Below are 26,604 nucleotides of genomic sequence, written 5' to 3'. Positions count from 1 at the left end.
AGTCCCACAGAGCCGAATACAACTCCGCCGGCAAGCCGTCGCTTCCGGGAGTTCTACTCTTCTCGAAGGACTCAAGGGCCTTAGTCAGTTCGTCAGGAGTTAGCGGTTTGTCCAGGCTCTCCCGCGTACTGTCGTCTAAGACCTCCGTGATAGAGGACTGGAAGGACTGGGAGGCTGTGCTGTCCGAGGGCTTCACGTCATACAATCCGGCATAAAAGGATTTGCTGATCCTCAAAATGTCGGACCGTGATGACTTTACTGAGCCGTCTTCTTCCTTCAGGCTGCTGATCACAGAGCTCTCTCTGTGTACCTTTTGGAAGAAGAAACGTGAGCACGCCTCATCCTGCTCCACGGAACGGACTCTGGAACGGAAGATGATCTTGGAGGCCTCCGAGGCAAAGTGCGAGGCTTGCTGGCTCTTCACCTCTTGGAGTTCCTCCTTGACATCGACCCCCATCGACTGCAGCCGGAGCAGATTTTGCAAGTTTTTCTGGAGTCGGGACATTTCCCTCTGTTCCTTTCTAGCTTTCTGGGTGCCTTTGAGGATGAAAAACCTCTTGATGTCTCCCTTGATCGCTTCCCACCAGTGTGTCAGGGACTCAAAGAGGGGTTTCACGGTTCTCCAACCTTTGTAATCCCTCTTGAGCTCCTCAATGTTCTCTGGGGTCAGCAGTTGCACATTTAGCTTCCATGCCCCCCTGCCCACCCTCAGGTCCTTCTCCAAGTGGCAGTCCGCCAGTAGGAGGCAGTGGTCAGAGAAAAACACCGGCTTGACGTCGGTGGATCTGACTGTGAATGCACGGGACACAAACAGGAAGTCTATCCCGGAACGAATGGACCCGTCTGGCCGCGACCAGGTGTATCTACGCTGTGCTCCATCTGCAGGGTTGCTGAAGACGTCGTGCAGCTTGGCATCCTTAACTGTTTCCATCAGGGATCTGGACGTAGCGTCCAATCTGCTGTCGGCCCTGCTGGATCGTCCAGCTGCATCGATGATGCAGTTGAAGTCACCGCCCAGAATGACCGGCCTGGAGGTCGCCAGCAGCAGTGGGAGCTGCTGAAAAACCTCCAGCCGCTCAGCCCCTTGTGACGGGCCATACACGTTAATTAACCGGAGTGGAGCGTTCTTGTACATTACGTCTGCTACGAGGAGGCGCCCGCCCACCACCTCCTTAACCTCGGAGACGGTGAAGTTGCCTCCCCGCAGCAGAATACCCAGGCCGGAGGAACGAGAGTCGTTTCCGCCCGACCAGATCGATGGCCCATGGGATCACCATCGTGACCATTGCCTGTAGGAGCTGAGGTGCGGTATCGCACACTCCTGCAGAAACAACAGGTCAGCTTTGACCTTGGCAAGGTAGTCCAAGGTCGCAACACATCGCGTAGTAGATTTAATGCTACGCACATTTATGGATACAATCTTTAAACCCATTTTAAAGCATTTATTCTCCTACCAAACCTATTGTCTCTGAGAGTCCCAGACCCTTAGTCTGCTCCTTCATACCCGTAGTGAGTTCAAATTCCTTCACTTTGGATGGGCTGAGGTAGATCTCCTTGGCAGTGTTCTGCTCAGGTGGCATCTGGAGGTTCGCGTAGAGAGCGGGTTTTGAGATGCCCTTTGCTGGAGAAGCTTCTCCAAAACACACCCCCTCTGGGGTGTTGCTGTTCCCGGCTTCCTGGAGCTGGGGTGCGATGATTGCCTCACTGCTCCCAGATTCCAGGGGCTGTGGTGCACTGGCCTCCTCAGGTTGCAGGCAAAGTTGGGGTGCGCTGGTCTCCTTGTTGTCTCCAATGTTCTGGAGCTCGGATGTCTCGTCCTCCAACGCCCTGGAGCTTTGTCGCCTCTTCTGTCGGTGCCGCCCTGGCCCTTCTTCATCCGAAGAGCTGCTGCCCTTGTCATCCATGTCGGATGGGAGACGCCTCTTGCCGCTTTTCTGGGAAATGGCTTTGCTTCTTCTTCGCTCCTTCTTCCTTTTGGCGTTCTTCACCGTCCGCCACTCCCCCTGCTGCTTTTCCACTGCTGCCTCCTCCTCCATTGATTCGCTGTCCTGAGGACTGGGAGGTTCAGGGGGTAGTGCTGCTGATTGGCTATCTGTTGCCTCAATCTCTTCCTCCACCTTGTCTCTCTCTGTGTCCTCCTTTGTCCCGTTGAGCTCCCTGGGGGCCTTGGTGGTTGGAGTGACACGAAGCGTTTCTTCTGCTTCCCCCTCGTTGGCTTTGGCTGACTGTGCGTAAGTACGGCAGCATTTGGGGCAGGTCCTGTAGAGATGACCTGCCTCGCCACACAGGTTGCAGCACTTGGCCTGTTTGCAGTCCTTTGTCTGGTGCCCTTCCTGTTTGCAGATCTTGCAGAGGGAGGCGCTGCAGTTGGCCGCCACATGACCAGCCTTGCCGCATGAGCGACAATGCTTGGGTTGCCCAGCGTAGACCAGGTAGCCACGGTTTCCCCCGATAGCGAATCTGGAAGGAGGGTGGAAAATGGCTCCCTTACCGTCGGTCTTTAGCGTGACCTTAAACTGGCATTTGCCTGTCCAGATCCCCAACTCGTCTCGAATCTCGGTGCCGCTCCCCACCCTATCGAAGTACCTGGTGAGGAAGGTGACCACGTCGGCGACAGGGACGAAGGGGTTGTACAGATGCACCATCACCACACGTTCCCGTTGCAACGGCAGAGAAAAGAGCGGCTCCGCCGTCAGGATCTTCATCTCCGGCAGGTCTCTCTTCTCCTCAAACACCCTCAGGAGCTGGACGCAGTCTGCCACTCGCTTGAACGTTACGTCGAAAAAACCAGCTTTGGGGAAGTCCTGCAGGGTGAAGATCTCCGGAGCTTCAAAGCCGCACGCCTTCAACAAGATCCTCCTGGCGAAGAAGACCCGATCCATAGGTAATCCTCCTTCGCTGTCCTTCACCGTGACTCAGACGGTGTTAGGTAACCCATGGTATGGATTTCGATTGGTTGCCAATGCCACACAGAAGAGTTTGGCCATCCAATGCAGATAGAGGATGAAGGATCTCATCTGTGCAACCAGGGTGTGGTAACCATCTCATCACTTTAAACTCACACACTCAAGCCCATCATGCATTCACTGGCATCACACACTGCCAGTTCAAGGGTCATCACTACCCAATCTCACACCATACCCTCACATGTCCATCTGGCTTCATCTCCTCTGGAGACTGCCTCCTCAGCCCTCACCATCTTGAGGCCACTTGCACAGATCAACATGTGTCCCCCGCACAGACACTGGGATACCCTCTTTCCCCAGTACAGCCCTCATCCTGCAGTCTCTTCCCTTGCTTGAGGCCACTTCCCCCCCTTCACCAAGCAAGGCCTAGCCCTGCAGCCATTGTAAAGCCACCCACATGTGGCTGATCTGGTAGGTAGAGACCTGCCCGTAAGCCCCCCTAAAGTGATGTGGTGCTGCCTCTGAAGCCTGGCGCTGATGACTGCGAGTGCTGACCGAAGCAAAGTAGGGCAAACAAATCTTGAAATCCCGAGTGAAGTGCAGCCCGCCAGGTGCATGTCGATTATGTGCTGTCGTGAAACAATTCAGCATGTTTTCTCCCCGACGTGGGCGGACATCCAGCGGGGGGACGATTCTTGCGGGCTGGCCTTATAATAATATGCAGATATATTACAATGAGGTTCTCTACATCCAATGACAGGAAAGGTGGCCCGCCATCAGTGGGCTGAACGGATGATCGCAAACTGGTTTCACGCCGTCATGAAACTGATCCCGCCATATTGTTTGCTCACGACACCAAACAGCCCGATGCCGGCAGGCACAGAAAATCCGGCCAATGTCTGTGTTTAACCATTTATGGTCAGATTGTAAAGAAACCAGCCTGACAGACATTCTTGAGTTTAAACACAATTTTTATTGAGCTAAAAACTCACCCAGGTAAAGACATAAAGGTAGTTTAAAAAGGTAAACTCATGTCCCGACCTTCGACACACACACATGCACACAGGCATGTAGATTAACAAGTTATACAGTAGGAGGTTACTTTTTAGCCAAATTGAAATTCAATGATAAAAGGCAGAATTTGAGAGTTCACAGTTATGAGTCCTTTGCTAGTATCCATGGCTGCAGCAGAATTTTTCCATGGTGGTCTTGAAGTTTTAGTGGAGTTGAAGCCGATGTAAACTGCAATTTCTGGAGAATGTCTCTTTTTTAAACATAATCCATCTTTTCCAAAAGTCAATGATTTTTGCATCTGATGTTCCTTTCATTTGAAAATTCTCTATCTCTGTGCTGGATTTCAAACTGTAGTAGAGATACAGAGTGGAATTTTATGGTCCTTCTCACTGGTGGGATTTTGTGTTCCTGCCAAAGTCAATGGAGTTTTGAATGGCTCGCCGTATTTTACAGCCCCGCCCCCATTGCGACATGACTGTGAAATTCTACTCACAGTCTTGAACTTGAGAGAGAGGGGGGAAAGAGAAATGGTTACTGGTCCATTGGCAGATTTCTTCCAGACTCCTATTTTAGCAGCTTGGGCGTCGTATTAAAAACATTTCAAAATGGTTATTCTGGTCACATGACCTCTCTTCCCAATGTGGTTTCAGAAGGTAATTGATTATCAATGTCTGGTCAGATTGAGGCTATTGTTTTATGGCCTAGGTGATTAGATTCTGTAATGTCCCAGCCATTAACTCCTGAATATCTATCCTCCATCTTGATGAGTTAGGATGGACACCTTCCATATAGTTACTGTCCCTGATAAATTTTCTGTCTCTGCTTGAGAAATATCTTTATTAAAATGCAAATGGTGAGGTCCAATACAGTTTCAGTTCATCTTTTGAACTGGTTCTTGGCATTAGCAGGTGTAAATTCCCATAGGAGACTGTCATGGTATGTCTTAATTGTAATCTACATTGGAACCTTCCAGAAACTGGTCAACTTGAAATACCAGATGTCAGGTGACCTGTAGCCATCTTAAGTCAGTGTCTTTGGTTGTTTTTTAAAAGGTCCTTTTAAAGCAGTTCAATATATATATTTGATCAGATGATGAAATTAAAGATTAATATCACACATGAGGACATCACATCATCGTGACAAAATAAAGCTCCAAAGCATGTGGGGAAACCCAGACTACCGAGCTTCCCATCTGAAACTCTATCGGCTCACTGGTATAGCCTACCCCTGTTAACATTCAAGCCAAAGTGGAGTCATGATCCATGAAAACTATTGTCCAAAGTCCGATCCTTAACTGTCTTTCCTGTATAGAGCTGAGAGATTGGACTAACTCATGACAAAACCATTGTAAAACTCCCTACTAAGCAATCTTTGATATGAAGACTTTATTGTTTCTGGTCACAAGCAATCTGAACATCCAGGATACAGAATTCCTTTCTATTTAGGAAGTTCAACTAGTTCACAGTGTGATCTGGATCCCATTTATTGCTCCTGAACTCTGAGAAAACCAACAACATAAGGCTTTCATGCTGCTTCTTGAGAGCCATCCCAAAATGGATGCTGGCAGTGCAGAGCTGCTGAGCTGTGAAAGGCTGGCAGCTCTCAAGGGAAGACATGGCTGTGCAGCAATTAAATGACCCTGGGGAGCTGGGAGCCCCAGCCCTGCTGCCGATTAGAAACTTTATTCCATCGGGGCCCCCACAGATTGGGTTGGCGGGGGTGCCACCGCATTTCATAACAGATGACGGGCCTCTCTGCCACCCACATTAAATTCCACCAATGTCATAAAATAGTACCAATTGTGATAGAATTGTTTGGGCGGTTGATCTAGCCTATAGGTCTGTGTATAGAAGCTAGCACAGGTCAACATAGTTTCCATTGTGACATTTGAAATAAATTCTATGAAAGCAGAAACCCTCACTCTTATCCTAACAAGAATTCCGTGGCAAAGGGGATAGTTGTGAATTGTTCTCATCCTTCTGCAATGTTGCCACTTCCTTCAGTTATTCACTTCTGATCTCCTCCTCTTCCCCTATCACTGCATGAAGTGCAACCCTCATGATGAAACCCATACTACCCATAACATCATTTGCTGTGGGTGGACTTTATAAATGAAGTCCCTCACTCTGTCACTTTAAAGTTCAGCTCCATAGCACCTCAAGGAAAATAAAATTACCAAAATACGTAATCAAATCTGTGATTTGGACAAAGATTGCAGTAAACACTTTTAAATGCAATGGTTGTTGGGATCGGCTGACCCTGGCAAGTCACAATGCCTCAGGTTAAACAGAGTGCAATTGGAAAGAAAATTATAGAGATTCAAACATATGACATCACCCCCTTATTTCCATCCAATTTCACTGCTAAAAGAGCTGACAAATGATTGGCCCATCTCCCAACCTGAACTAGAAATTTTGGCACGCTGAAAGCAGGTTGGGAAAGCTGCCAATGCATCTCCAACGCATCGAAAACTACCAGAAAATTTGGCTCAAAGTCTTTAAATTTTGACTTTAAAACCTTAATTTAAAAACTAAAGTATGTTTTGAATGAAAATTCATATGGGCAGAATTTTGATGATGTTGGGCAAGGGCCCCGACGTCATTGCAAACCCACGTGATATTTTGGTCGGCGGGTGTGCGCTAAACTCAGAAGCGCGCCCGCTGACAATTAAGAGGGCAATTAAGCCCATTAACAGCACAATTAACAGAGATTTTCCATTGCCCGTCCAACGTCACGGGTGGCGGGTGGGCGAATCGGCTAGGTGGCCTTTGCATTTTTCAGGAAACCTCGTTCACGGGCAGGATGAGATTTCCACGATAAATTAAATAAAAATAAATCTCTGTGGACAACATTTTCATTACCTACATTTTCAGGTGACTGATTATGGAGCTCAGGTGCTTTTCTCCAGTTTCTGTGACCTTTATTTTAGGTTGTTCAGGTCTTCAGCTCCCTGAGGCAGCTCTCTACCTTCAGTGAGCTTTCCGTGAGCGCTCGCCCATGCCCGCACTGACTTCAGCACTCGCCCTCCTCCTGCCCCCGTCCCGGCAGCACTGAGCCTTTCAGCGCGTGCTTCATGCTGGCTGGCCGTTAATTGGCCAACCAGCGTAAAATCGCGGTCGGGGGCTGATCACGGTTGGCGGCCCATTCCCCGGCTGATTCCGGACATGCCGACCGTACCCGTCCGCCGAACTGAAAATTCTGCCCGTGGTTCTTAGGAATGTTATTGGGCTATTTGAAAATTTGAATGAATACATAATGAACTCCAAGGGCAGAATATTATGCTAGGCTGTGGGTGCACGCCCGACACGCCTGTGCGGGTGCATCCCGACATCATTGCACAGTCTCACGATATTACGTTCGTTGGGCGCGCGCCGGAGTTGGCTGCAGGCCCGCCTATAATTAAAGGGCCTGTTAAGGTCATGAACAATCTAATTAAATTCAAATTTCCACTGCTCGTCCAACCTTACGGTTGGCGGGCAGACGAATAGGCTAGGTGGCCTTTACATTTTTTAGGAAACCTCATCCACAAGTGGGATGAGGTTTCCTAAAGCAAATAAAACATTAAATAAAAACTTTATTTCTGAATTAAAAACATGTCCCAGCTCATGCGACAGAGTCCGCTAGGCCTGGCTCTCCCTCCTCCCACTGCCCGCACAGGCAGCACTCAGCACTACCCCTCATGATCCATGCAGGGCTGGCCTTAATTGGCCTGCCCGTGTGAAACCGCGGTGTGGAGCCCATCGTGGGTGGCAGTCAGCTTCCTGACCGCCCCTGCCCACCCCCGCTGAGCACCCCCGCCAAGGGCAAAATCCTGCCCAAGAACGTTTGAGTTTGCAAATGATCATTCTCACAATAAACATTCAAAATTCCAGCTATTGGTTTGATCTTTTCTAGTTTTCTCAACGGCACCAACCACTGTTGTGTAATCACTAGCCAAGACCCCTATAGGGCAGTATTTTCCAGCCCCACCGTGGCGGGACCAGCCAAAAGTCCTTTGGCTTTCGGCAGAACCAGGACAATCCCGGCGGCAGGCAGGGCCGGAAAATCCCACCCATAATTTAAGGCTACAAGCTACTTTTAATAAGTATAAAAGATGGGCACTTAATCTGTTTATGTGATGTTGCTCTGGCTGCTTTTTTATTGGAAACATCAACTCATGTAAAATAGTGGACCAAATACAGCGATGTGAATATATTACATGTTCATTAGCTACTATTGATGTAATTGCTGTGTTTCAGTATCAAATTAGAAATCAGCATAGGCCTATGGCTTATGTTTAGCAGCAGCCTGTGGAGACTTCTCAAACTCAGCTCATTTCTGGTCAGTCTGGTTTGGAATTAGACCTAGGTCCCATAAATGAAAAGATAGGTTTTACTCATTGTACCAGTGCCCTAATCTCATTAGTTTAAGATATAAACCCACTATGCTGCTGACAATGCAATTCTAGTTCAGTACTGCTGAGATCAATGCTCCTAAGCACTGCATATAAACACGAGAAATAAACCCGCTTTGCTGACAATATGCTGTAGGCTCATTTAAATGTTTTTCCTGGTGCTCTCAGCATGTTTCTCATGATGCACTGAGGGCACCGGGGGTCAGGGAAGGGTTCGGAATTGCAGGCATCAGGAGTCTATGGAGGGCCAACGTGTTTCTTGGAATGGGAGATGGGACTGGGTAGGGAGGGTGAAAAAGGAAGGAGGGAAGAAAGGGGTGAAACGGGACAGCGAAAAGAAAATATTTTTCAAGGCCTTCCCTCAACTTCATCCCATTATCTGGAGGAGTGTTAATTTTATATCTTTGATATCCTTAATGACCCTCATTGTCCAGCCCCTCCACTTCCTGTGGAGAATACAAGAGCTCTGTTCTGAGTTTGTAGGTAACTGCATGGCCAAGATGAGGAGTTCACTATGAGCAGAATTTAATGCCCTCCCCTGTGGCAAGCTTGGTAGTGGGGCATTTAATCAGGCAGGAGAGCAGTGGGTGGGGACCTCACCCACTTTCTGTCACTTTCCCGATTAAGTCTGTGGCAGGAATGCCCATGGAAGGCCTTCCAGGCCCACACCCAACTTAGGCCCTAAAGTGGGAAATTAATTCTATAGCTAGGGGAATCAACAAGTGGGAAGCTTAAAAAGGAAACCCTGTTGGGGTTGCTTTCAGGCTCCTGGGGGTTCGGGGCAGGGGGCGGGGTTCCTTATGCCTGGTCAAACTAGAATCAGTAAGTGACAGGTCCAGTGAGAGCCGCCCAACTGCCCTTGGCACCAACCCCCCCTTCAATACATACCCCGTGGCACTCAACCCACAAACCCCACCCCCCCAACCCCCCGCCGTTATTCACCTGTGCCTGGGTCCTGATGATCCTAGGTCTCAAGTGAGTGAAGTACCGGCAACAGCTATTGCCTCCCCAGTGGGCTGCTGAGCAATGAAGAGCTCTTGGCTTTGGTTTGCTGGCAGCTGTTGGTGGGCAGAACTCCCAAGCAGGCCTTCGCTGGAAGGCCTGCCACTGCCCAGTTAAGCGCCTAATTGGCACTTAGTTCAGCAAGCCTTCCCGAAAAGAGACGACACAAGGCTCTACTCAGGTCTCCAGCAGATCTCCCTGTAGCTTCCATTAAATACTGCTTTATGTGTGAGACCCTGAATGAGAATCTCCTTCTTACCCTTCTAGAACATGGTGCTTTGGGAATTTCCGTACGAGTCAAGTAAAATTCTTTTTTTTTCAGGCTTCATGATTTCATGTTAAGAAATTACTGATGAAAACAATTCTAAATGCAAAATATCTTGTTTCTTCCAGATTGGAATCAAACAGACTATGGCTTACCAACTCCAAATGAAAGACAAGAATCAAGTATGGTATTACCCATTGTCCTTCAATATCTGTGCCCTGTTTACATTTCCATTTTGGGAATTGGTGCCATTTCAGCAGCAGTTATGTCATCGGCAGATTCATCACTTTTAGCAGCAAGTTCAATATTTGCACGCAATATCTACAAGACTATAATTAGGAAAACGGTAAGCATCTGTTTGAACTATTTAGAAAAAAATAGACAATGGAGCCCATTTAGTCTAGAGCAATGCCCGTTGGTAGTGCCGGTTGGCACAGTGTGGGCTGGGAAAATAATGACAGAAAATCTGACACAGCGGACCCATTTTCCATGTGACTGCTACTCTGCACTCCACTGCAGAATTAACCATGTTGTGAATATTGGAGTGTAAGATTTCTGCTTCACTGCTAAGAAATACGTGGGGCAGAATTTTACATTCCGGCTGCTAGCAGGTTTATAGGCAGGGTGGGGTGGGGTGGGATGGTTGTGACCATAACATTTGCCAAATGGCCTTCCCACCGGGCTCCCCTCCACTCTGACCTCTGCGCAATTTTACGCTTGGACGGAGGACGCCTAGGCCAGCCGGTCAGCCCGCCCTTAACCCAATTGAGGCCCTTAAGTGGGTCAATTATTGACCACTTAGGGGCCGTTTTCCACCCAGCTTCAATTTTCTGGCTGGCAGGAGGAGTTCATGGACACGGGGAAGCCCAAAAATGAACCATGTTACTGGGTTCAGGCCTCTGGCAGGAAGAGGGAGTGGCGCCTCCATCTGCAGCCTCCTTTTAACGTCGGATGACCCCACCCTTCCCAAAAGGCCTGACCACTGTAGATACTCCCTCCCCCATAGCCTCTCCACCAACACCCCAACCCCCTCTGCCCATCCCCCCACTATCTCCTGCCCCCCACCGCCCCCCGGCCCTCACCTCCCCACCCCACCCTGAGACACCCACACTTAACTAGTCCTTAGGGACTGGTGACTGCTGGACTCCCTCCCTCACCTCCAGCCTCTCCCCTGACACCCCATTCCCCCACAAACCACCCCCCCACAAGCCTTTCCTACCGTCCCTCCCATGAGACCCCAAAAATTCACTTTTCTGTGCATTGCCAGGGCTTAAGCTCTGTGCACTTCCTGAACTTCCTCTTCTGTCCACTGCAGCTTCTGTCACTGCAGGGACTAGAGAGCTGCTAGCCAATCAGATTGGCCAGCAGCTCTCCAAGGCAGGACTTCCTCCTGAGTGAGGGGTGGAAGTCCTGCCTGCAGCCAATTAACGCTCATTGGAGGGAACACATCCCATCCAACTCTGGATGGTGGGACAGGAAACCGTGCCATCCAAAATATCCTGGCCATTGTGCTTAACAGGACAGTGAAGATCCACTTAATGGAGGAACAGTTCATAGTGATTAAACCATTTGCTCTATGCTAGCAAACAAATTCCCTTCTCTACCCAATTGCCACAAGGACTGCAGTGGTTCAAGAAAGCCCATCTTTCCAAGGGCAATTAAGGATGGGCAATAAAGGTAGTTTTTCTGGTGTCGCCCACACTCTGAGAGTGAATATTAAAAAATGATGCATTGTAAAATTCTCATTAAATGCTATCTAATGTGTTATGTAACCATTCTAATTGGGTCATCTCTATTTGAGCTCCTCTGCTTTTGAATGTATTTCCAGCTATTGGCCACTGCATGACACAGAAGTTCCTCAACTGATAAAGCAGGAAACTACCATTGCAACGCTGCAGCTGGCAATGGAGGGATGCGGAGTGATGGCCCCTCTGATTTACCCTCCCTGCAGGGAAACAATCTGATCAGCGCTTGTCCACCAGATAATGGCTGTGGCTGGGAAATAGTGTAAAGGATACTCACCGCCATGAACCATGCTCAATCCCCAGTGTACTGGGGATTAATGATAAAAGAAAAATGTTGTCATATTTTACTAATCAGGCACATTATTTTATCCACAGGCTACTGAGAAAGAAGTGATATGGGTGATGCGAACTACAATAGTCCTGTTTGGAGCTGCAGCTACAACATTGGCACTTTTAACAAACTCAGTTTATGGCCTGTGGTTCCTGAGTTCAGAATTAGTGTATGCCATACTGTTTCCACAGTTTGTCTGTGTCCTCTTCATCCCAAACACGAATACATATGGATCAGCTGCAGGATACCTTGTTGGATTAACCTTGAGACTATTAGCTGGCGAGTCTTTCCTTCAAATCCCGCCTCTAATTCAATATCCAGGCATTTCCTTTGAGAATGGCACCCATCAGCAACTCTTTCCATTTAAAACTTTCACAATGGTGTTGTCCTTACTCTCCATTGTGATGGTCTCATACTTGGCCTCATTTTTATTTAACAGAGAGCTTCTGCCTGTAAGATTTGATGTTTTCAAAATTACCGATAAAACTCAGGAATTGCCTGCAACACCAGAGGAGCAGGTAATTTTAAATGATTATAATCATAAACAGGAGCCTGACAAGAACTGCATCTAACAATTACTATGTTAGTGTTCATTAGTTCCTCAGATACCTGTTTTCAGCAAAAGCGCTGTAACTTCAAAGGAAGTGTGATGGAAACCCCAATTTTGCGTAGAAACAGGATTTCAGTTGCTCCTCTATCTAAGTTATGATGAAAAGGCAGAAGCCTGAGGAAATTCACCCCCATCATTTTTATGTACATTCACAGTAATTGTGACCATGTTATGTTGAGATGTGATGCTTCGTATCATTATTGCAGGCTGACTGAGGGGTTCCTGTCTCCGAGAACCTCCAGCCACCTATACTGAGTCTTCAATCTTCTAACTGGAAATCTAGGTGGGATTCCATAATGCCGGATCTTCCTCACTACGCATCACGTTTCCAGCTCTAAAAGAAAATGGTCAGGAAATTCATCCTGATTTGGAATTTGAAGGGGTTAACATCACTTTGTCCTACACACTATTTCAGAACATTTGCAAATCATGCTGAGTTATGATTTTGACACCCATAAAAACACATCGTCCAGAATCATTCAAGTATAAGTCATAGACATCTGACTTCAGTGAAAATAACTATTGGGAGAGATTTAGACTGGGTTCACTGCTTATAGCACAAAATGACCCCCATGTTCATTTAAAGAACCTAATAAGAAAATTTATTGGACAGTTTTGAGGCTATTTCCCAATTATTTCGACTGCCACTTGGGATTGTTTTCCTTCTTACCAAACCAATGGACTTCTCAATAGGAATCTCTCAATTTGAACTTCTTAAGAGAAGGGAACAACCAATGCCAGATAGAGTAGACAGCACCAAGTGTGCTCTATGCCCACTCACCAGTCCACTCACATGCTGCTACAGATAGAGTTGTGTTCACTTTGCTTTCCAAGGGACCCCATGACAAAAGACCATGATATAAATAATGTGTGAAGGTCTGACCATTGTTCTGGGTGTAAGCTCCCCACTCACAGTATTTCATTCTTCCAGTCATACCGTAAGAAAGAAGAAATGATCAATAAGCAATATAGATTGATTGACTGCACTTCCCCAAGTAGTCGCCTCCCCTAGATTATGTACCTGGCAACCAATGAACTAGAGCCCCCTACAACCCGCATTAAAAATCCAGAATCTATGGGAATACAAGGCCAAATCTTGAATTATATTCAGGATATTTATTCCAGCACCAAGATACATGCAATTGTAGATGGGAGAGTTAATGGGGGAGAAGTTCATCCTTGTCACATCTGTTTTCAAGGCGAGGGCCAATTTTAAGGGCTATGAACCATGTCCCAGATAAGTCTCAGATGATATTCAGGCATTCCAGGCAGTGCCCTTAAAAAACAACAACTTATATTTATATAGCACCTTTAATGTAATGAAAAGTCCCAGTGCATTTCACAGGAGTGTTATAAAACAAAACTTTGATACCAAGCCACATCAGGAGATCTTAGGACAGATGGCCAAAGGCTTGGGCGAAGAGATAGGTTTTATGGTACATCTTAAAGGAGAGAGAGGTAAAGAGGTGGAGAGGTTTAAGGAGAGAATTCGAGAGTTTTAGGCCTTGGTAGCTGAAGGCACGGCCACCAGTGGTGGAGTGATTAAAATCAGGAATGCTCATGAGGCCAAGATTGGAGGAGTGGGATCTGAAGGAGATTGCAGAGATAGGAAGGGATAAGCCATGGAGGGATTTGAAATCAGGCATGGGATTTTAAAATTGAGACATGCTTAAACAGGAACCAAGGTAAGTCAGCAAGCAAAGGGGTGATGGGTTAACAGAACTTGCTGTGAGTTAGGACATGAGCAGCAGAGGCTTGAATGACCTCAAGGTTACAGAGAGTAGAATGTGGGAGGTCAGTTAGGAGATTAGTGGAATGGTCAAACCTAAAGGTAACAAAGTCATGAATGAAGGTTCAGTAGCAGGTTAGCTGAGGCAGGGATGGCATTTGGTGATATTAGGGAGTTAGAAATAGGCAGTCTTGGTGATGTGGTTGAAAGTTCATCTTGCAGTCAAATGTGACACCAAAATTGGTTCAGCCTGAGACCGTTGCTAGGGAGAAGGATGGATTGGGTAGCAAGGGAGCTGAGTTTGTGGCAGGGACCAAGCAAAATGGCTTCAGTCTCTCCAATATTCAATTGGGTAAAGTTTTGACCTATCCAGTACTAGAGTCGAACAAGCAAACTGAAAATTTAGAGACATTGGAGTTGTCAAGCAAGGTGATGGTGAAATAGAGTTGAGTGTCATCAGTTTACATGTGGAAAAAGATGCTGTGTTTGCAGTTAAATTTGCCAAGGGGCAGTAAATGGAGGAGAAATAGGAGGGGACCAAATATAGATCCTTGAGGGACATTATCCAGGCATTAGTCTTCTTCATTATGTTATTGAGGAGCCTAACACATGATTAAGATGTATACACTCAGATTTTACAGCATTTACTGTGAGCTGAGCAGCAGCCACCACCACTCCCCACTACCGGCAACCCCAGTGACCTACTTTAGGGTCACTGCTGGCGAGACAGCCAGCCCAAATGGAAATATTCAAGCAAACACTGGAGGTGCTGGGGACCAATGTCAGGAAATCCTTGGGCCGACCTCTTTGGATGTACATTGCAGTCCTGCCACCCGTTTCCTACCCATAATCAGACACTAACCAATTCCCTGGGCTCTGAAGAAGGGTCATACGGACTCGAAACATTAACTCTGTTTCTCCCTCCACAGATGCTGCCAGACCTGCTGAGCTTTTCCAGCATTTTCTGTTTTTATTCCACCCACTGATCCTGTTTCTCAAAAGTAGATTGAGGATTATCACTAGTGTACTCTACACATCATCTTGAAAAATAGGCCAACCAGTGCTGGGTGCCTCACAATGGGACATTATGGCCTTGCATAAAAGAGAGCATCATCCAGATATTGTTTGGAAGATAAAGGAGCCTCAGTTCCAATTGTTAATTTGCATCGGTATCTGGAAGTCCTAATAGATGCTAACTTCAGCCTGACACTGTCTTTCATTTTAGTGCCTACAGATTTTGGTGCTGAAACATATGACATAAAAGTTTTAAGATCAATTGAGAACCAAATTGGATTAAGCGACATCAACCTAGTTGTTTGGGAAAGTCTGAACCAAGTTCAGGGCGGACTAGGGATGTGAAGTGGCTCAGTTTCAGGGATTGGTAACTAGGGTAATCACATCCTAATATAACTGATCTAGGTGGTCAACTTACGTTCTAGGAGCTTAGTTCTAAAACACAGCCATTGTACAGCTGGTAGTGTGTTGCATGCATGCTGTAGACATTGGGCTGCAGGCTGGGTTCGAGGTTAGGTGGAGACCATCATCTACATGCCCACGGTGGAAAAAATAATTTAAGGACTTCAGGCACTACCAACAGTTTTGCTTAAAGTTCATAAGGAAAATTAAAAGAATGAGAAATCGATGCAGAAATGGTTAAAGATAGAAGCAACGAGAGTCGAGGTACAGAATGACTTGGATTATTGATATGAAGAGGAGGTTAAACAGCTGCAGGAGAATTAAATCCAGGAGATTAAAGATGAGGCTGTGAACAGCAAAGATCAGAAGAGGTTGGTTCAGAACTTCTACTTAATGGGCAGGATTTTATCATGGGCTTTGGGATCCCAATGTCAGGATGGAAGAGGGTCCTGAGCCTGTATGTGTGCCAGTAGAGGGACCGGTTCAGCAATTTTATCAGAGGCGGGTTCCGAATTGAGCACCTGGGGCTCACAGGCCAAGTAAGGAGAGTGGGTTGGCTCCCAGTGCTGCCGGCACAATCACAGGGCCAGCAGCTTCAGAGCTTCGCAGCAACACTGGGAGAGGTGGGTGTTCCTGGAGCAAAGGACTTCGCTAACTTGATTAAAATTAAAAAGCATGCTGGATAATTGGTAACATCGAAAAGAATCATAGATTAACAGCACCAATGTATTACCCATTTAATATAATAAAATATGCCAAGACACTTTGCAGAGCATTACAAAGCAAAATTAGACACTGAGGCACATATTAGAGAAGGTGGTCAAAACCTTGGTCAAGGAGGTAGGTTTTAAGTGGTGTCTTAATGGAAGAAAGAGAGGTAGAGAGGTTTAGGGAGGGAATTGCAGAGTTTAAGCCTAGACAGCTGAAGGCACAGTGACCAATGGTGCAGTGATTGAAATCTGGCAGGCTCAAGTGGATTGAATGAGATGAGCACAGATATCTGGGAGGGGATTGTGAGTTTGGAGAAGATTACAGAGGTAGGGGAGGGTGAGACCATGTAGGGATTTGAAAATAAGATAAGGATGAGAATTTTAAAGGAAAAGCATTGCTTGTCAAGAAGCCAATATAGATCAGTGAGCTACAAGTGAATGGGACTTGGTGCAATGGCAACAAAGTTTTGGATGACCTCAGGTTTAAGAGAGTAGCCAGGCAGGAGTGTATTGGAATAGTCAAGACTAGAGGTGAGAAGCCTTCAGTGAGGTTTTCAGCAGCCGAATGATGAGCCAAAGCAGGGACGAATTTGGGAAATACTACAGAGGTGGCAATATGTGGTCTTGGTGATAGAATGAATATGTGGGCAGAATGTAATATGACACCAATGTTGCAATCAGTCTGATTCAGTCTCAGGCGGTTCCCCGGGAGAGGAATGGAGTCAGTAACTAGGGAATGGACTTTGTGGCAGGATCAAAGACAGTGATTCCCATCTTCCCAATGTTTAATTGGAGGTAATTTCTAATGATTCAGTGCTGGAGCTTATTATATGGAGGCAAGGAAACCAATTGCTAATACTGAGAGATAAAGAAGTCAAAGATAAGACAACTGTGTGCTGAACCATGAGAGGGAGGAAAAATACCGCCTCATACTGCCCAGAAGCAAACTAAGTAAAGGTATAAAATGCAGGATCACAATGATTTTTCAAAACTACATACATGAAAACAAGACAGCATAAGAGAGGAAACATTTTATCTCCCAGGAAAAATAACTTAATCACTGTTGTATTCGCCATTATAAGGTTGCTTGAGAAACTATTGCATCATTTCTGGTAAAGCTGTTGTGTCTGAATGTCAAATAAATTTTTTTAGAGTTACCTAACCACAATCTCTTGCATAATCCTTGACCTTTGATATCCTAAATCAGGAAATCCCACTACATTGAGAAAGAGCAAGGGTCACTTGCCTAAAGCTACAATGCAGCTTAAATTTGCAGCATACAAAACAAGTGTCCAAACAATACTCTTTTATGTTTCGGAGATCTTAGGTACGTATCAGTAAGACTATCTCTCTGGCCCATGTGTAAGATCTAGAATGAAGCTGTAATGCGAATTTGCTGCAGTTGCAGGGAGGGAAGGCTTCAGCCTAGACCAACCTGTCACAGAATATTCTGGAGGATGAGCCAGCCTTGTGTGACATGTCATTGCCGATGTCTGAGGCATGTGTCATTGAACTACAATGTCTAGAAGACAAGGTGGCAGACTCAACACAAGATCTCCTGTGTAGGTCTTACCACTATATTATAATTAGACATCTTCCATTTGGCTCATGAGGAAACTAAAGTTTCAAACGGTGGCCTGAACCTTCATTAGGATGAGGGGGTCCCAGGCTTTTCCAAAAAGGTGCCAGAGGCCTGAAATCAGAAGTCCCACCCCTGAACCTGGCACCTGCCATTTTTGTCAGGGGAAATGGGGGCAGGTTATGCTTTGCACATCTGTGATTCACACTGCACATGTTAAAGTGCAGCTGCCTTCAATCAGAACCAATTTTCATTCACGTGATGTCCAAAACACAGCTTGTGCACTTTAGACCTATCAGGAGAAGATCTGAAGTTCTTTGGAGAGGTAGGGTACCCTTCTGGAGAGGAAGAATACCCTTTTGGATAGGTTCAGGGGCACCTTTGGATGAGGTCAGGTGCCCTTTGGGGGATGCTAAAATTAGACATGAATGTACATAAAAAGTGCATAAACTTATTGGAACTGTCAAAGCTCATTGAAACTGTCAAGCTGTCAAGGAAACTGTCAAAACTCCTTTGAACTGTAAAACTATCAAGGCATTTAAACCCTTTAAATCTAAAAAAAGCAGGCTGCAGTCTAAAAAAGGTGTTTGCCATTTCACTTTGTTTGCTGACATAAACCTGAAGGCTAACATTATAAGATTAGCGCTGCATGACTGATTTCACAACCTACCATTATCATAGGCCAGGATTTTTATCTTGTCAGGTGGGAGGCCACGATCAGGCCCCAACATTAATTTCATGCTGGTTGTCCAATGAACGGCCAGCCAGCATGAAACAAGCATTGGGGAACCTCAGCGCTGCCAGAGTGGGGAAGGGAGGTGTACGAGCGCCGAAGTGTGTGCATGTGCGGGGGTGAGCTCAGTGAAAGCTCCCTGAGGCAGTTCTGTGCTGAAAATTTCTAACAATAAAAATAAAGAATTAAAAAATAGGGAAAATATGCCCCCACTCACGTGGGGCAGTGAAAAATTTGATTGACTTAATAGGCCGCTTAATTGTCAGCGGGCGTGCTGCCACCTCTCGAGCATTATTCTACTATTGTTTGGGTTGGGCGCATGGCCGCCTGACAAGAGAAAAATTCAGCTCATAGTGTGGTACCTATCAGTTCACAGTTTGATTGACAGCTCCAAGTGCTTCTAAACTCTTTGCTGTGAGGCAGCAAAACGGTTCTTATCAATGAATGTTTTTTAATAGTGAATTCTCACTAATAGTCAATTTTCAGCATGAGTCCTGAGGCCTGCCCATGGTAGATATTGGTTGGCAAGAAGGTTGTAAGGGCAAAGGGTGGTGGCTTTGGGGCATGAGTTGGCACTTAGTTGGGGCTAAAAAGGGTGATAGGGTTGGTAGAGGAGCATAGGTTGGCATGGAGGATATGAGGGGCCATGGGGGTTGGGTGTGGGGCATAGGTGTAGGGCATAGGTTTGAGGGGCCATGTGGGTTGGGTGTGGGGCATAGGCTTGAGGGGCCATGGGGGGGTGAGTGGGGACATAGGCTTGAGAGGCCATGGGGGGTGGGTGCAGGGCATATGTTTCAGAATAACACAATATTCCCCAAAAGTATTTTTAAAATAACATCCATTTATCACAATTAGTATTAGTAAATAAGTACTATTGGCATAATTGATAGCACTGAAAGTTGATAAATCCCCAGGACCCAATGATTTACATCCCAGAGTGTTGAAAGAGGTGGCTATAGATAGTGGGTGCATTGGTGGTCAACTTTCAAAATTTTATAATTCTTGAATGGTGCCTGCAGATTGGAAGTTTGCAAATGTAACTCCACTGTTTAAAAAAGGAGGGAGAGACCAAATGAAGAATTACAGACCTGTAACCCTGATGTCAGTGGCAGGGGAAATATTAGAATCTATAATGAAGGATGTGACAAATGGACACTTAGAAATTAATAGTCAGATTGGGCAGAGTCAACATGGATTTATGAAAGAGAATCATGTTTGACAAACCTGTTGGAGTTTTCTGAGGATTTAACTTTCAGATTAGATAAGGGGGATCCAGTGGATCTGGTGTATTTGGATTTTCCGCAGACTTTCGATAAGGTTCCACACAGGGGGTTAGTAAATAAATTTAGAGTGTATGGGATAGTGGGGAATATACTGGCATGAATTGAGGATTGGTTAACGGACAGAAAACATAGAGTTGGAATGAATGGATCATTCTCAGGCTGGCAGGCTTTGGCTTTTTGAGCCCCAGCTGTTCACAATCTGTATCAATGATTTGGATGTGGGGACCAAATGTAATATTTCCAAGTTTGCAGATGACACCAAATTAAATGAGAATGTGAGTTGTGGGGAGGATAAAAGAGGCTCCAAGGAGATTTGGATAGGCTCAGTAAGTGGACAAGAACAGGCAGATTGAATATAACGTGGATAAGTATGAGGTTATCCACTTTGGTGGGGGGAAAGGAGGTGCAGAGTATTTCTTAAATGGTGAGAGATTGGGAAGTGTTGATGTCCAAAGGGACCTAGGTGTCCTTGTTCACAAGTCACTGAAAGCTAACATGCAGTTGCAGCAAGGAATAAGGAAGGCAAATGGTATGTTGGCCTTTACTGTAAGAGGATTTGAGTACAGGAGTGCCCACACTCTATTCACATATCTCTTTATTTTCCTTTTCTTCAACCACCTACCTAACCTCTTACTAAAAGTTTATATAGGGCAGGATTTTTCACTCGGTGTGCTGATGCACGCTCAACACGCCCGAGCGTGAAATAGTGCGCAATGGCGTTGGGCGAGAGTCCCAACGTCATCACACGCTTGTGCAATATTTCGGTCGGTGGGCGTGTGCGAGAGTCAGCAGCGCGCCCACCGACAATTAGAGGCCTATTAAGGCCATTAATGTATTAATTAAGTGTAATTTTTCACTGCCCGTCTAACGTTATGGTTGGTGGGCAGGCGGATCGGCCAGGCGGGCTTTGCATTTTTGGATGAGGTTTCTGATACTAATCCAAAAAAAATGTTTTGACAGAATTTTTATAATCTACATGTTCATGTGAGGGAGTCTGACAGGTGGGCACTTTTTCCTGCATTTCCAAATCTTGATTTCATGGTTTAAAATTCTTCAGCTCCCTGACGCTGCTCTCTGCTTTCAGGAGCTTTTATTGCGCCCTCCTCTGCATCCGCACAGACTTCAGCCCTCGTCCTCCTCCTGCCCCCACCCCAGCAGCGCTGAGGCTTTCAGAGTGCATTTCAGGTTGGCCGGCTGTTAATTGGCGAGCCAGCGTGAAATTGCGGTTGGGGGCGATCGCAGGCAGCAGGCCGTTTCCCTGCTGCTCCTGGGTCTGCCCACTGCGCCCGCCTGATGACCTAAAGATCCTCCCCATAGCCTCTGTTTCAAATACTAATTTCAATAATGTAGTCCACAGATTCACATCCCCTTGCTAAATGTCCTAAATCTCATAGTTAATCTTTGCCTACGCACGTTACATTCCCATTTAGAGCTACATCTCTTTCATTTCCTACTGAGTAAATCCCCCCTGAGCACTCTCTGCACTGTAATAACTTGTAAATATGCATGTATATAAACAGAGATATGTTTCAGGTCAATAGCCTTTCATCAGAATTATTCTGCCGATAGGTCATTGAACTGAAATGATCACTGTTTCTCTCGGCACAGTTGCTGTGAGATCTGTTGAATGTTTCCAGAATTTTCTGCTTCTATTTCTGATTTCCAGCAACTGCAGCGTTTTTGATTTTGTAATTATCTAACCCACCTCCAACCCACCCACCTGTGGCTTTAACTAAGGCAGGAAGGTGGTCAAGCAACTTCATTGTTATTCTATTTTTCAACTTTAACTGTTGCCAGCCTGGTTTCCTGAACCTGGAGAAACCCAGCAGCTACATCCAGGCCAAGGCTGCCAGACCCAAGAGATGACCATCATTCCACTTACATATTGGATCCAGCATGGCCGCCTGGGCAGCCCACAGTGTGCAGGGGAAAGATTTCCCAGATCCCAGTCAGGGTGTTAAAATCCAACCTCATATTTTCTATTTCTCTAGCGTTCTGGAGTGCAACAAGTAATTTTGGGGCCGTGATTTTAACTCTGGGTAGGTTTTACGTAGATGGATAACAAGGTGTGTTGGCAACCCACCTGCTGCTGCACAGTTTACCTCAGTAGTATGCTAACTCACCTCTTAAAAAAATGGGAAGTATTTGCCAGCCTCTAGGAAACTGGGCAGTCACCAGCATTCGGGTAGGTGTAGGGAAAAGGGGTTCGGGGAGAATCTCATGGGAGAAGGTGGTAGTGAATCCAGGATGGGGGAGGCCTAAACTTTCTTTGTGAAGCCTGAAGTAAACCAAACTGACCTATTATGCCTTTGCATCTTCATAGCAGTTCCTAACTCGCTTCAGCCTGGTGGGAAAGCCACAGTGGTTCCCCTGCCCATCCGTGAGTTAAAATGGCAGTCAGAGCCCGATAATATTTGCAGATTTAGAAAAGGACCCTGTTGGCTTTGGGTTAGTGACTTAGCCGTTCACCCAAAAACTTGCAGAGAAAAACAACAGGTAAAATCCTAGAATAAAAATCAGCAGCTCGAGGCATTCTATTCTGAATGCTTCTACCATTCATGAATATTCACTCATTAGAAATTCTCCTACGCCTTTTACAGAATACTGGATTCAGTATTTCTCCCTGAGTTATTGAGCTCATACATATATGTTTCTCACGTGTCGATGCAGACTCGATGGACCGAAGGGCCTCTTCTGCACTGAGTAATTCTGTGATTCTGTGATCCTAATGGTTTCATTCTATTTTTTATTAGCCTTGTATAAGAACTAGTTACCTCACTGCCCTTCCCTTACTCTGAACCTGATCTAATTTAAATGCCTTTCTCCAGCTGTCTCTATGTTCCTCTGCTATATAGTGGGCAGAATTTTCCCATTGGCATGCGAGGGCATGCCAATGCGTAAAATGACATGTGGTGACGTCAGGCCAACGTCCTGAAGTCACTGCGCGCCATCACAATATTTCGGTGGGCGGGCGCATGATGATCTCCGATGCGCGCCCGCCATTAATTAACGGGCCACTTAAGGCCCTTGAGGTGCCAATTGACAGTGATTTTTCAGCGCCCGTGCAACCTTCGGGTAGTCATAACGGGCAGGCAGACAGGAGACATTTGTATAAACCTCATCCACGGGCGGGATAAGAGGGCTCAGTGGGGTCACAAGTGTGCTCTGTCAAATATTTAATTTGCAAAGTAACTGATACTTGCCTGTGTGATCTGCAATACCTCAAAACTCATACCAGCTGCTTGGACTGGACTCACAACCTTCAGGTCAGCACTGTACAGTGAAGAATCATTTTGGGGCCTGCAAGGTTCATGAAGCCTTCCCTTAGCCTGGGAATGGGAGTTGAACTCTCCACTGGAGGCACTCCCTCTGAGGAGAAAGGGAGGGCTAGAAGGGGGAGGTGGCCAGGAGTGCACATTCAGTCTCCAGGGGAGCCACCTTTGGGAGGACAGGCGCAGGCAGAACAGGTGCAGGGCCAAGAGGAAGTCCAAGGCCGAAGGACCCGCAGAAGACGACACTATCCTACTGCCAGGGTATACAGAGCACGAAGCACCTACCTCAATATGACTGAGGTGCAATGCCGAAGGAGGCTCCGTCTGTCAAGGGAGACAGTCAACTATATCTGTCAGATGAATGGGCCTGAGATCTTCGCTAACTGTGTGGGTGGACACCCCATGCCAGTGGCTCTGAAGGTCACTGCTGCCCTCAACTTCTCCGCCTCTGGCTCCTCCCAGGGCTCGGTGGGTGATCTTTGCGGTGTCGCCCAATCAGCTGTCCACACTTGTGTCAAGCAGGTGACAGATGCTCTGTTCAGGTGTGCATTGACCTTCATCCACTACCGTTGGGACCAGGCAAGCCAGACACAGCGAGCCAGAGGCTTTGCGGCCATTGCTGGCTTCCCCCGCGTCCAGGGTGCAACAGACTGCACATATGTGGCCATCAAGGCACCAGCAGGTGAGCCCGGTGCCTTTGTCTACAGGAAGGGCTTCCACTCCATGAATGTGCAGATAGTGTGTGACCACAGGATGCTGATTCTACAAGTCTGTGCAAGGTACCCAGGCAGTTCCCACGATGCCTACATCCTCAGACACTCCCAGGTGCCGGGGCTCTTCAGTGCTCCAGCCCGGCTGGATGGATGGCTGCTGGGTGACAAAGGATATCCCATCAGAAGGTGGCTCATGACGCCTCTCCACCATCCAAGAACAGAAGCTGAGCAGCGGTACAATAGGAGCCACGGCTCCACAAGGCTGTGGTGGAGAGAACCATCGGTCTTCTCAAGATGCGCTTCCGATGCCTGGACCACTCGGAGGGCGCACTCCAGTACCCCCAGATCGTGTGTCGCTGATAGTGGTTGCATGCTGCGCTCTCCACAATCTTGCACTGGAAAGGGGGGACGCTGTGGACGATGAAGATGTAGACACAGTGACTGCGGCTGCACACGATGAGTCCAGCAATGGGTCCGAGGATGAGCACGTACAGGGAAATGCTGAGGGGGTAGATGCTGACCTGGGCATACTCCAGGGAGGCAGGGACACCCGGGAGGCTTTAATCCAATGAACCTTCAGCCAGCACACCACATATGGGCCTCCAGGACAAGCCTGGGCTGCACGCTCCATACTCGATACCTGAGTGCAAAATCTGCCTGGATAGGAACATTAACTAAGGGCCTTGTCAATAAAGCTCAATGTCACACAAATCACTCATAACATTATTGGTAACCATCCACCTGCAGAAGAAAAGAGACACCCTCAGCCATGGTCACATGTCTGAATTTAATGGTATAACAAAAGGAACTTAAGAGAACAAAATGACAAAGGTGTTCAACGTCACACCAAGTCATGAAGACCTCATTGTGGGCCAACACAACAGCACCAGTGATAAACTTGTGGTGTGCCTAAGGTGCCTTATGTTTACGCTTTCAGGTGGTACGTCTTGATGCTGCCCCCTCGCTGAGATTGGCATCTGAGACAGCCTGCTCACTCTGCTGTCCTGTTGGCCTCGATGACCTTGGAGGTCGTCATCTGGCCCAAGGAGTCTGTGCTGGCCCCGCCTGGTTCCACGACTGGCATCTCTCCAGTCGTCGCAGCCTCATCGGATGCAATGGTCACTGAGAGAGGGGCGGAGGAGCTGCCACCCTCATCCGGAGCGCCCTGAAAGGAGCCCACAGAGTTGATAGGCAGCTGCTGCGCCGACATGAGGTCAGTTCGGGCCTCCCTGCTCACTGTGGATAGATGGGCACCGAGCTGGGAAACTTTGTGACCAGACCATCTCCCACGCTGGCACTGACCAGCTGAGGTCAATGCTGATGTGAGGGCTTGCTGGTCCGAGCTCATCCCCAGGAAGTCCTGATTGGTCTCCTGGAGGAGCCTCTCCACGAGAGTCGCCACTCTCTCCATGGAGAAGGCATGGCACTCGGACATGAGGCTCATAGCATCAGTGATGGTCCGCGTAGACTCCTCCACCACGGAGACCAAGCCAAGCATAGCCTCATGTATCTCCCCCAGATGCTCCTACACACCCAGCCGCATTTTTTGCATCTGCTGCGCCGCGGACGACTCCAGAGGCACATCATCAGGCACCGACTGAGCATTAGCCTGGTCCCCTGCAGTCCTCTGACTGCTGGCACCATTGGCACTCTCGGTCTCTGCCAGCTCCTCCAGCAATTGTGAAGTGCCCTCACTGCTGTGCCCCGGGACACTAGCCGATGATCTAATTCCCACCGAGGTGCTAGTATCTGCGCTGGTTCCTGCCTGGCAGAGATGGTGTGACACTGGTGAGTCCAAGACTTCAGGGCCCTCAGGTGTGAGAGGGGGCCTCTGCTGCTCCTCCTCCTGGCCCTGCTCTGATGATGCTGAAAGGAAGAACAAGGACAGTGGGTCAGTTAATGTGGAGACAATGACAAAGTGCATCCCTGTCCCTGGATCATTATGCGCTCATCCTTCCATAAGCAATGGTCATGCTATGTTACAAAATTAAATCACTTAACATTCAGCACTGTCATGACTGAGAACAATGGTGACCTCACTGCTGGGCAAACATACCAGCCTGTGGCACCCCAGCCTCACCAACACCGGTGGACCTGGATGCATGGCGCCTCTCCAAATCTAGGGCCTCCTGCTTGAAACGGCTAAGCATCGCCACCCGGGCTGGCCCTCTGCCAGTCCTCACCCGCTCGGCTGCATTATGTGCATTCTTCTCCTGAAAAGGGAGAAGAGCATTGATTAGTGCCAATTGTACCTGGACTCTCTTCGCTGCCGTCCCAACCCAACCAGAGTGGGACATTGCAGGGCTCCAGTGTCTCCTCACCCCGCTGCTGCCGAACACTCACACAAAGGTGCTAGGCCTGTCTCCCACCCGCGGCTAAATGCAGCCTACATCACATTTGGCACCACACGTTCTAACCTTTCAGAGCAAGGAGGCGCAAGCACGTGGAGCACAGAGGACAGCAGATCGATCGGTGCCTATGCCACCTTGAAGCTCCCCTCCCAGCATCTCATCACCCTGACTTTGACATGTCCTGGAGTTCCAGCACTGCGCCTGGGTGCAGCTCCTCCAGGTTGCCCCCAAAACAGTAATGTGGGTCTCAGTGTACCACATGCTATGGGGGCAGAACCCATCTCTTCACCACCCCCTCAGGGTGACCTCGGCATGAGCAATATCTGCTGGCCCACCCAGCGAAGGACACATGCCGTCAATGATTCAATGCAATCACTACACTCAGACTTGGGGTGCCGGTGGGGGGGAGGGGGCAGCAGGGGAAAAGCCTCCCTGCAGGGTTAACTGACCAATGGCAACATGGCACTCACACTTCCCGAGCGCAAGGGGTCATTGAAACGCATACGGCACTGGATCCAGGTGCGCTACACCATGTCGTGGGAGCTCACCACC

At 47.6% G+C, this 26,604-nt stretch overlaps 1 protein-coding gene across 1 annotated transcript in view; it reads left to right on the top strand.

The window, feature by feature from the left end:
- The window catches only part of LOC144682420 (high affinity choline transporter 1-like), a 44,397-nt gene extending 22,815 nt beyond the window's left edge, over positions 1-21,582 (top strand). The window contains exons 7-9 of the mRNA XM_078544830.1: positions 9,709-9,926; positions 11,701-12,174; positions 21,514-21,582. Of these exons, the coding sequence (XP_078400956.1) occupies positions 9,709-9,926; positions 11,701-12,174; positions 21,514-21,582 (761 nt within the window). The remainder of the gene's footprint in view (positions 1-9,708; positions 9,927-11,700; positions 12,175-21,513) is intronic.
- Positions 21,583-26,604: the final 5,022 nt, after the last annotated feature.

The sequence above is a fragment of the Cetorhinus maximus genome, chromosome 7 (genome assembly GCF_964194155.1).
Source record: "Cetorhinus maximus chromosome 7, sCetMax3.hap1.1, whole genome shotgun sequence".
NCBI lineage: Eukaryota > Metazoa > Chordata > Chondrichthyes > Lamniformes > Cetorhinidae > Cetorhinus > Cetorhinus maximus.
This window is presented reverse-complemented; position numbering and strand designations above follow the sequence as displayed.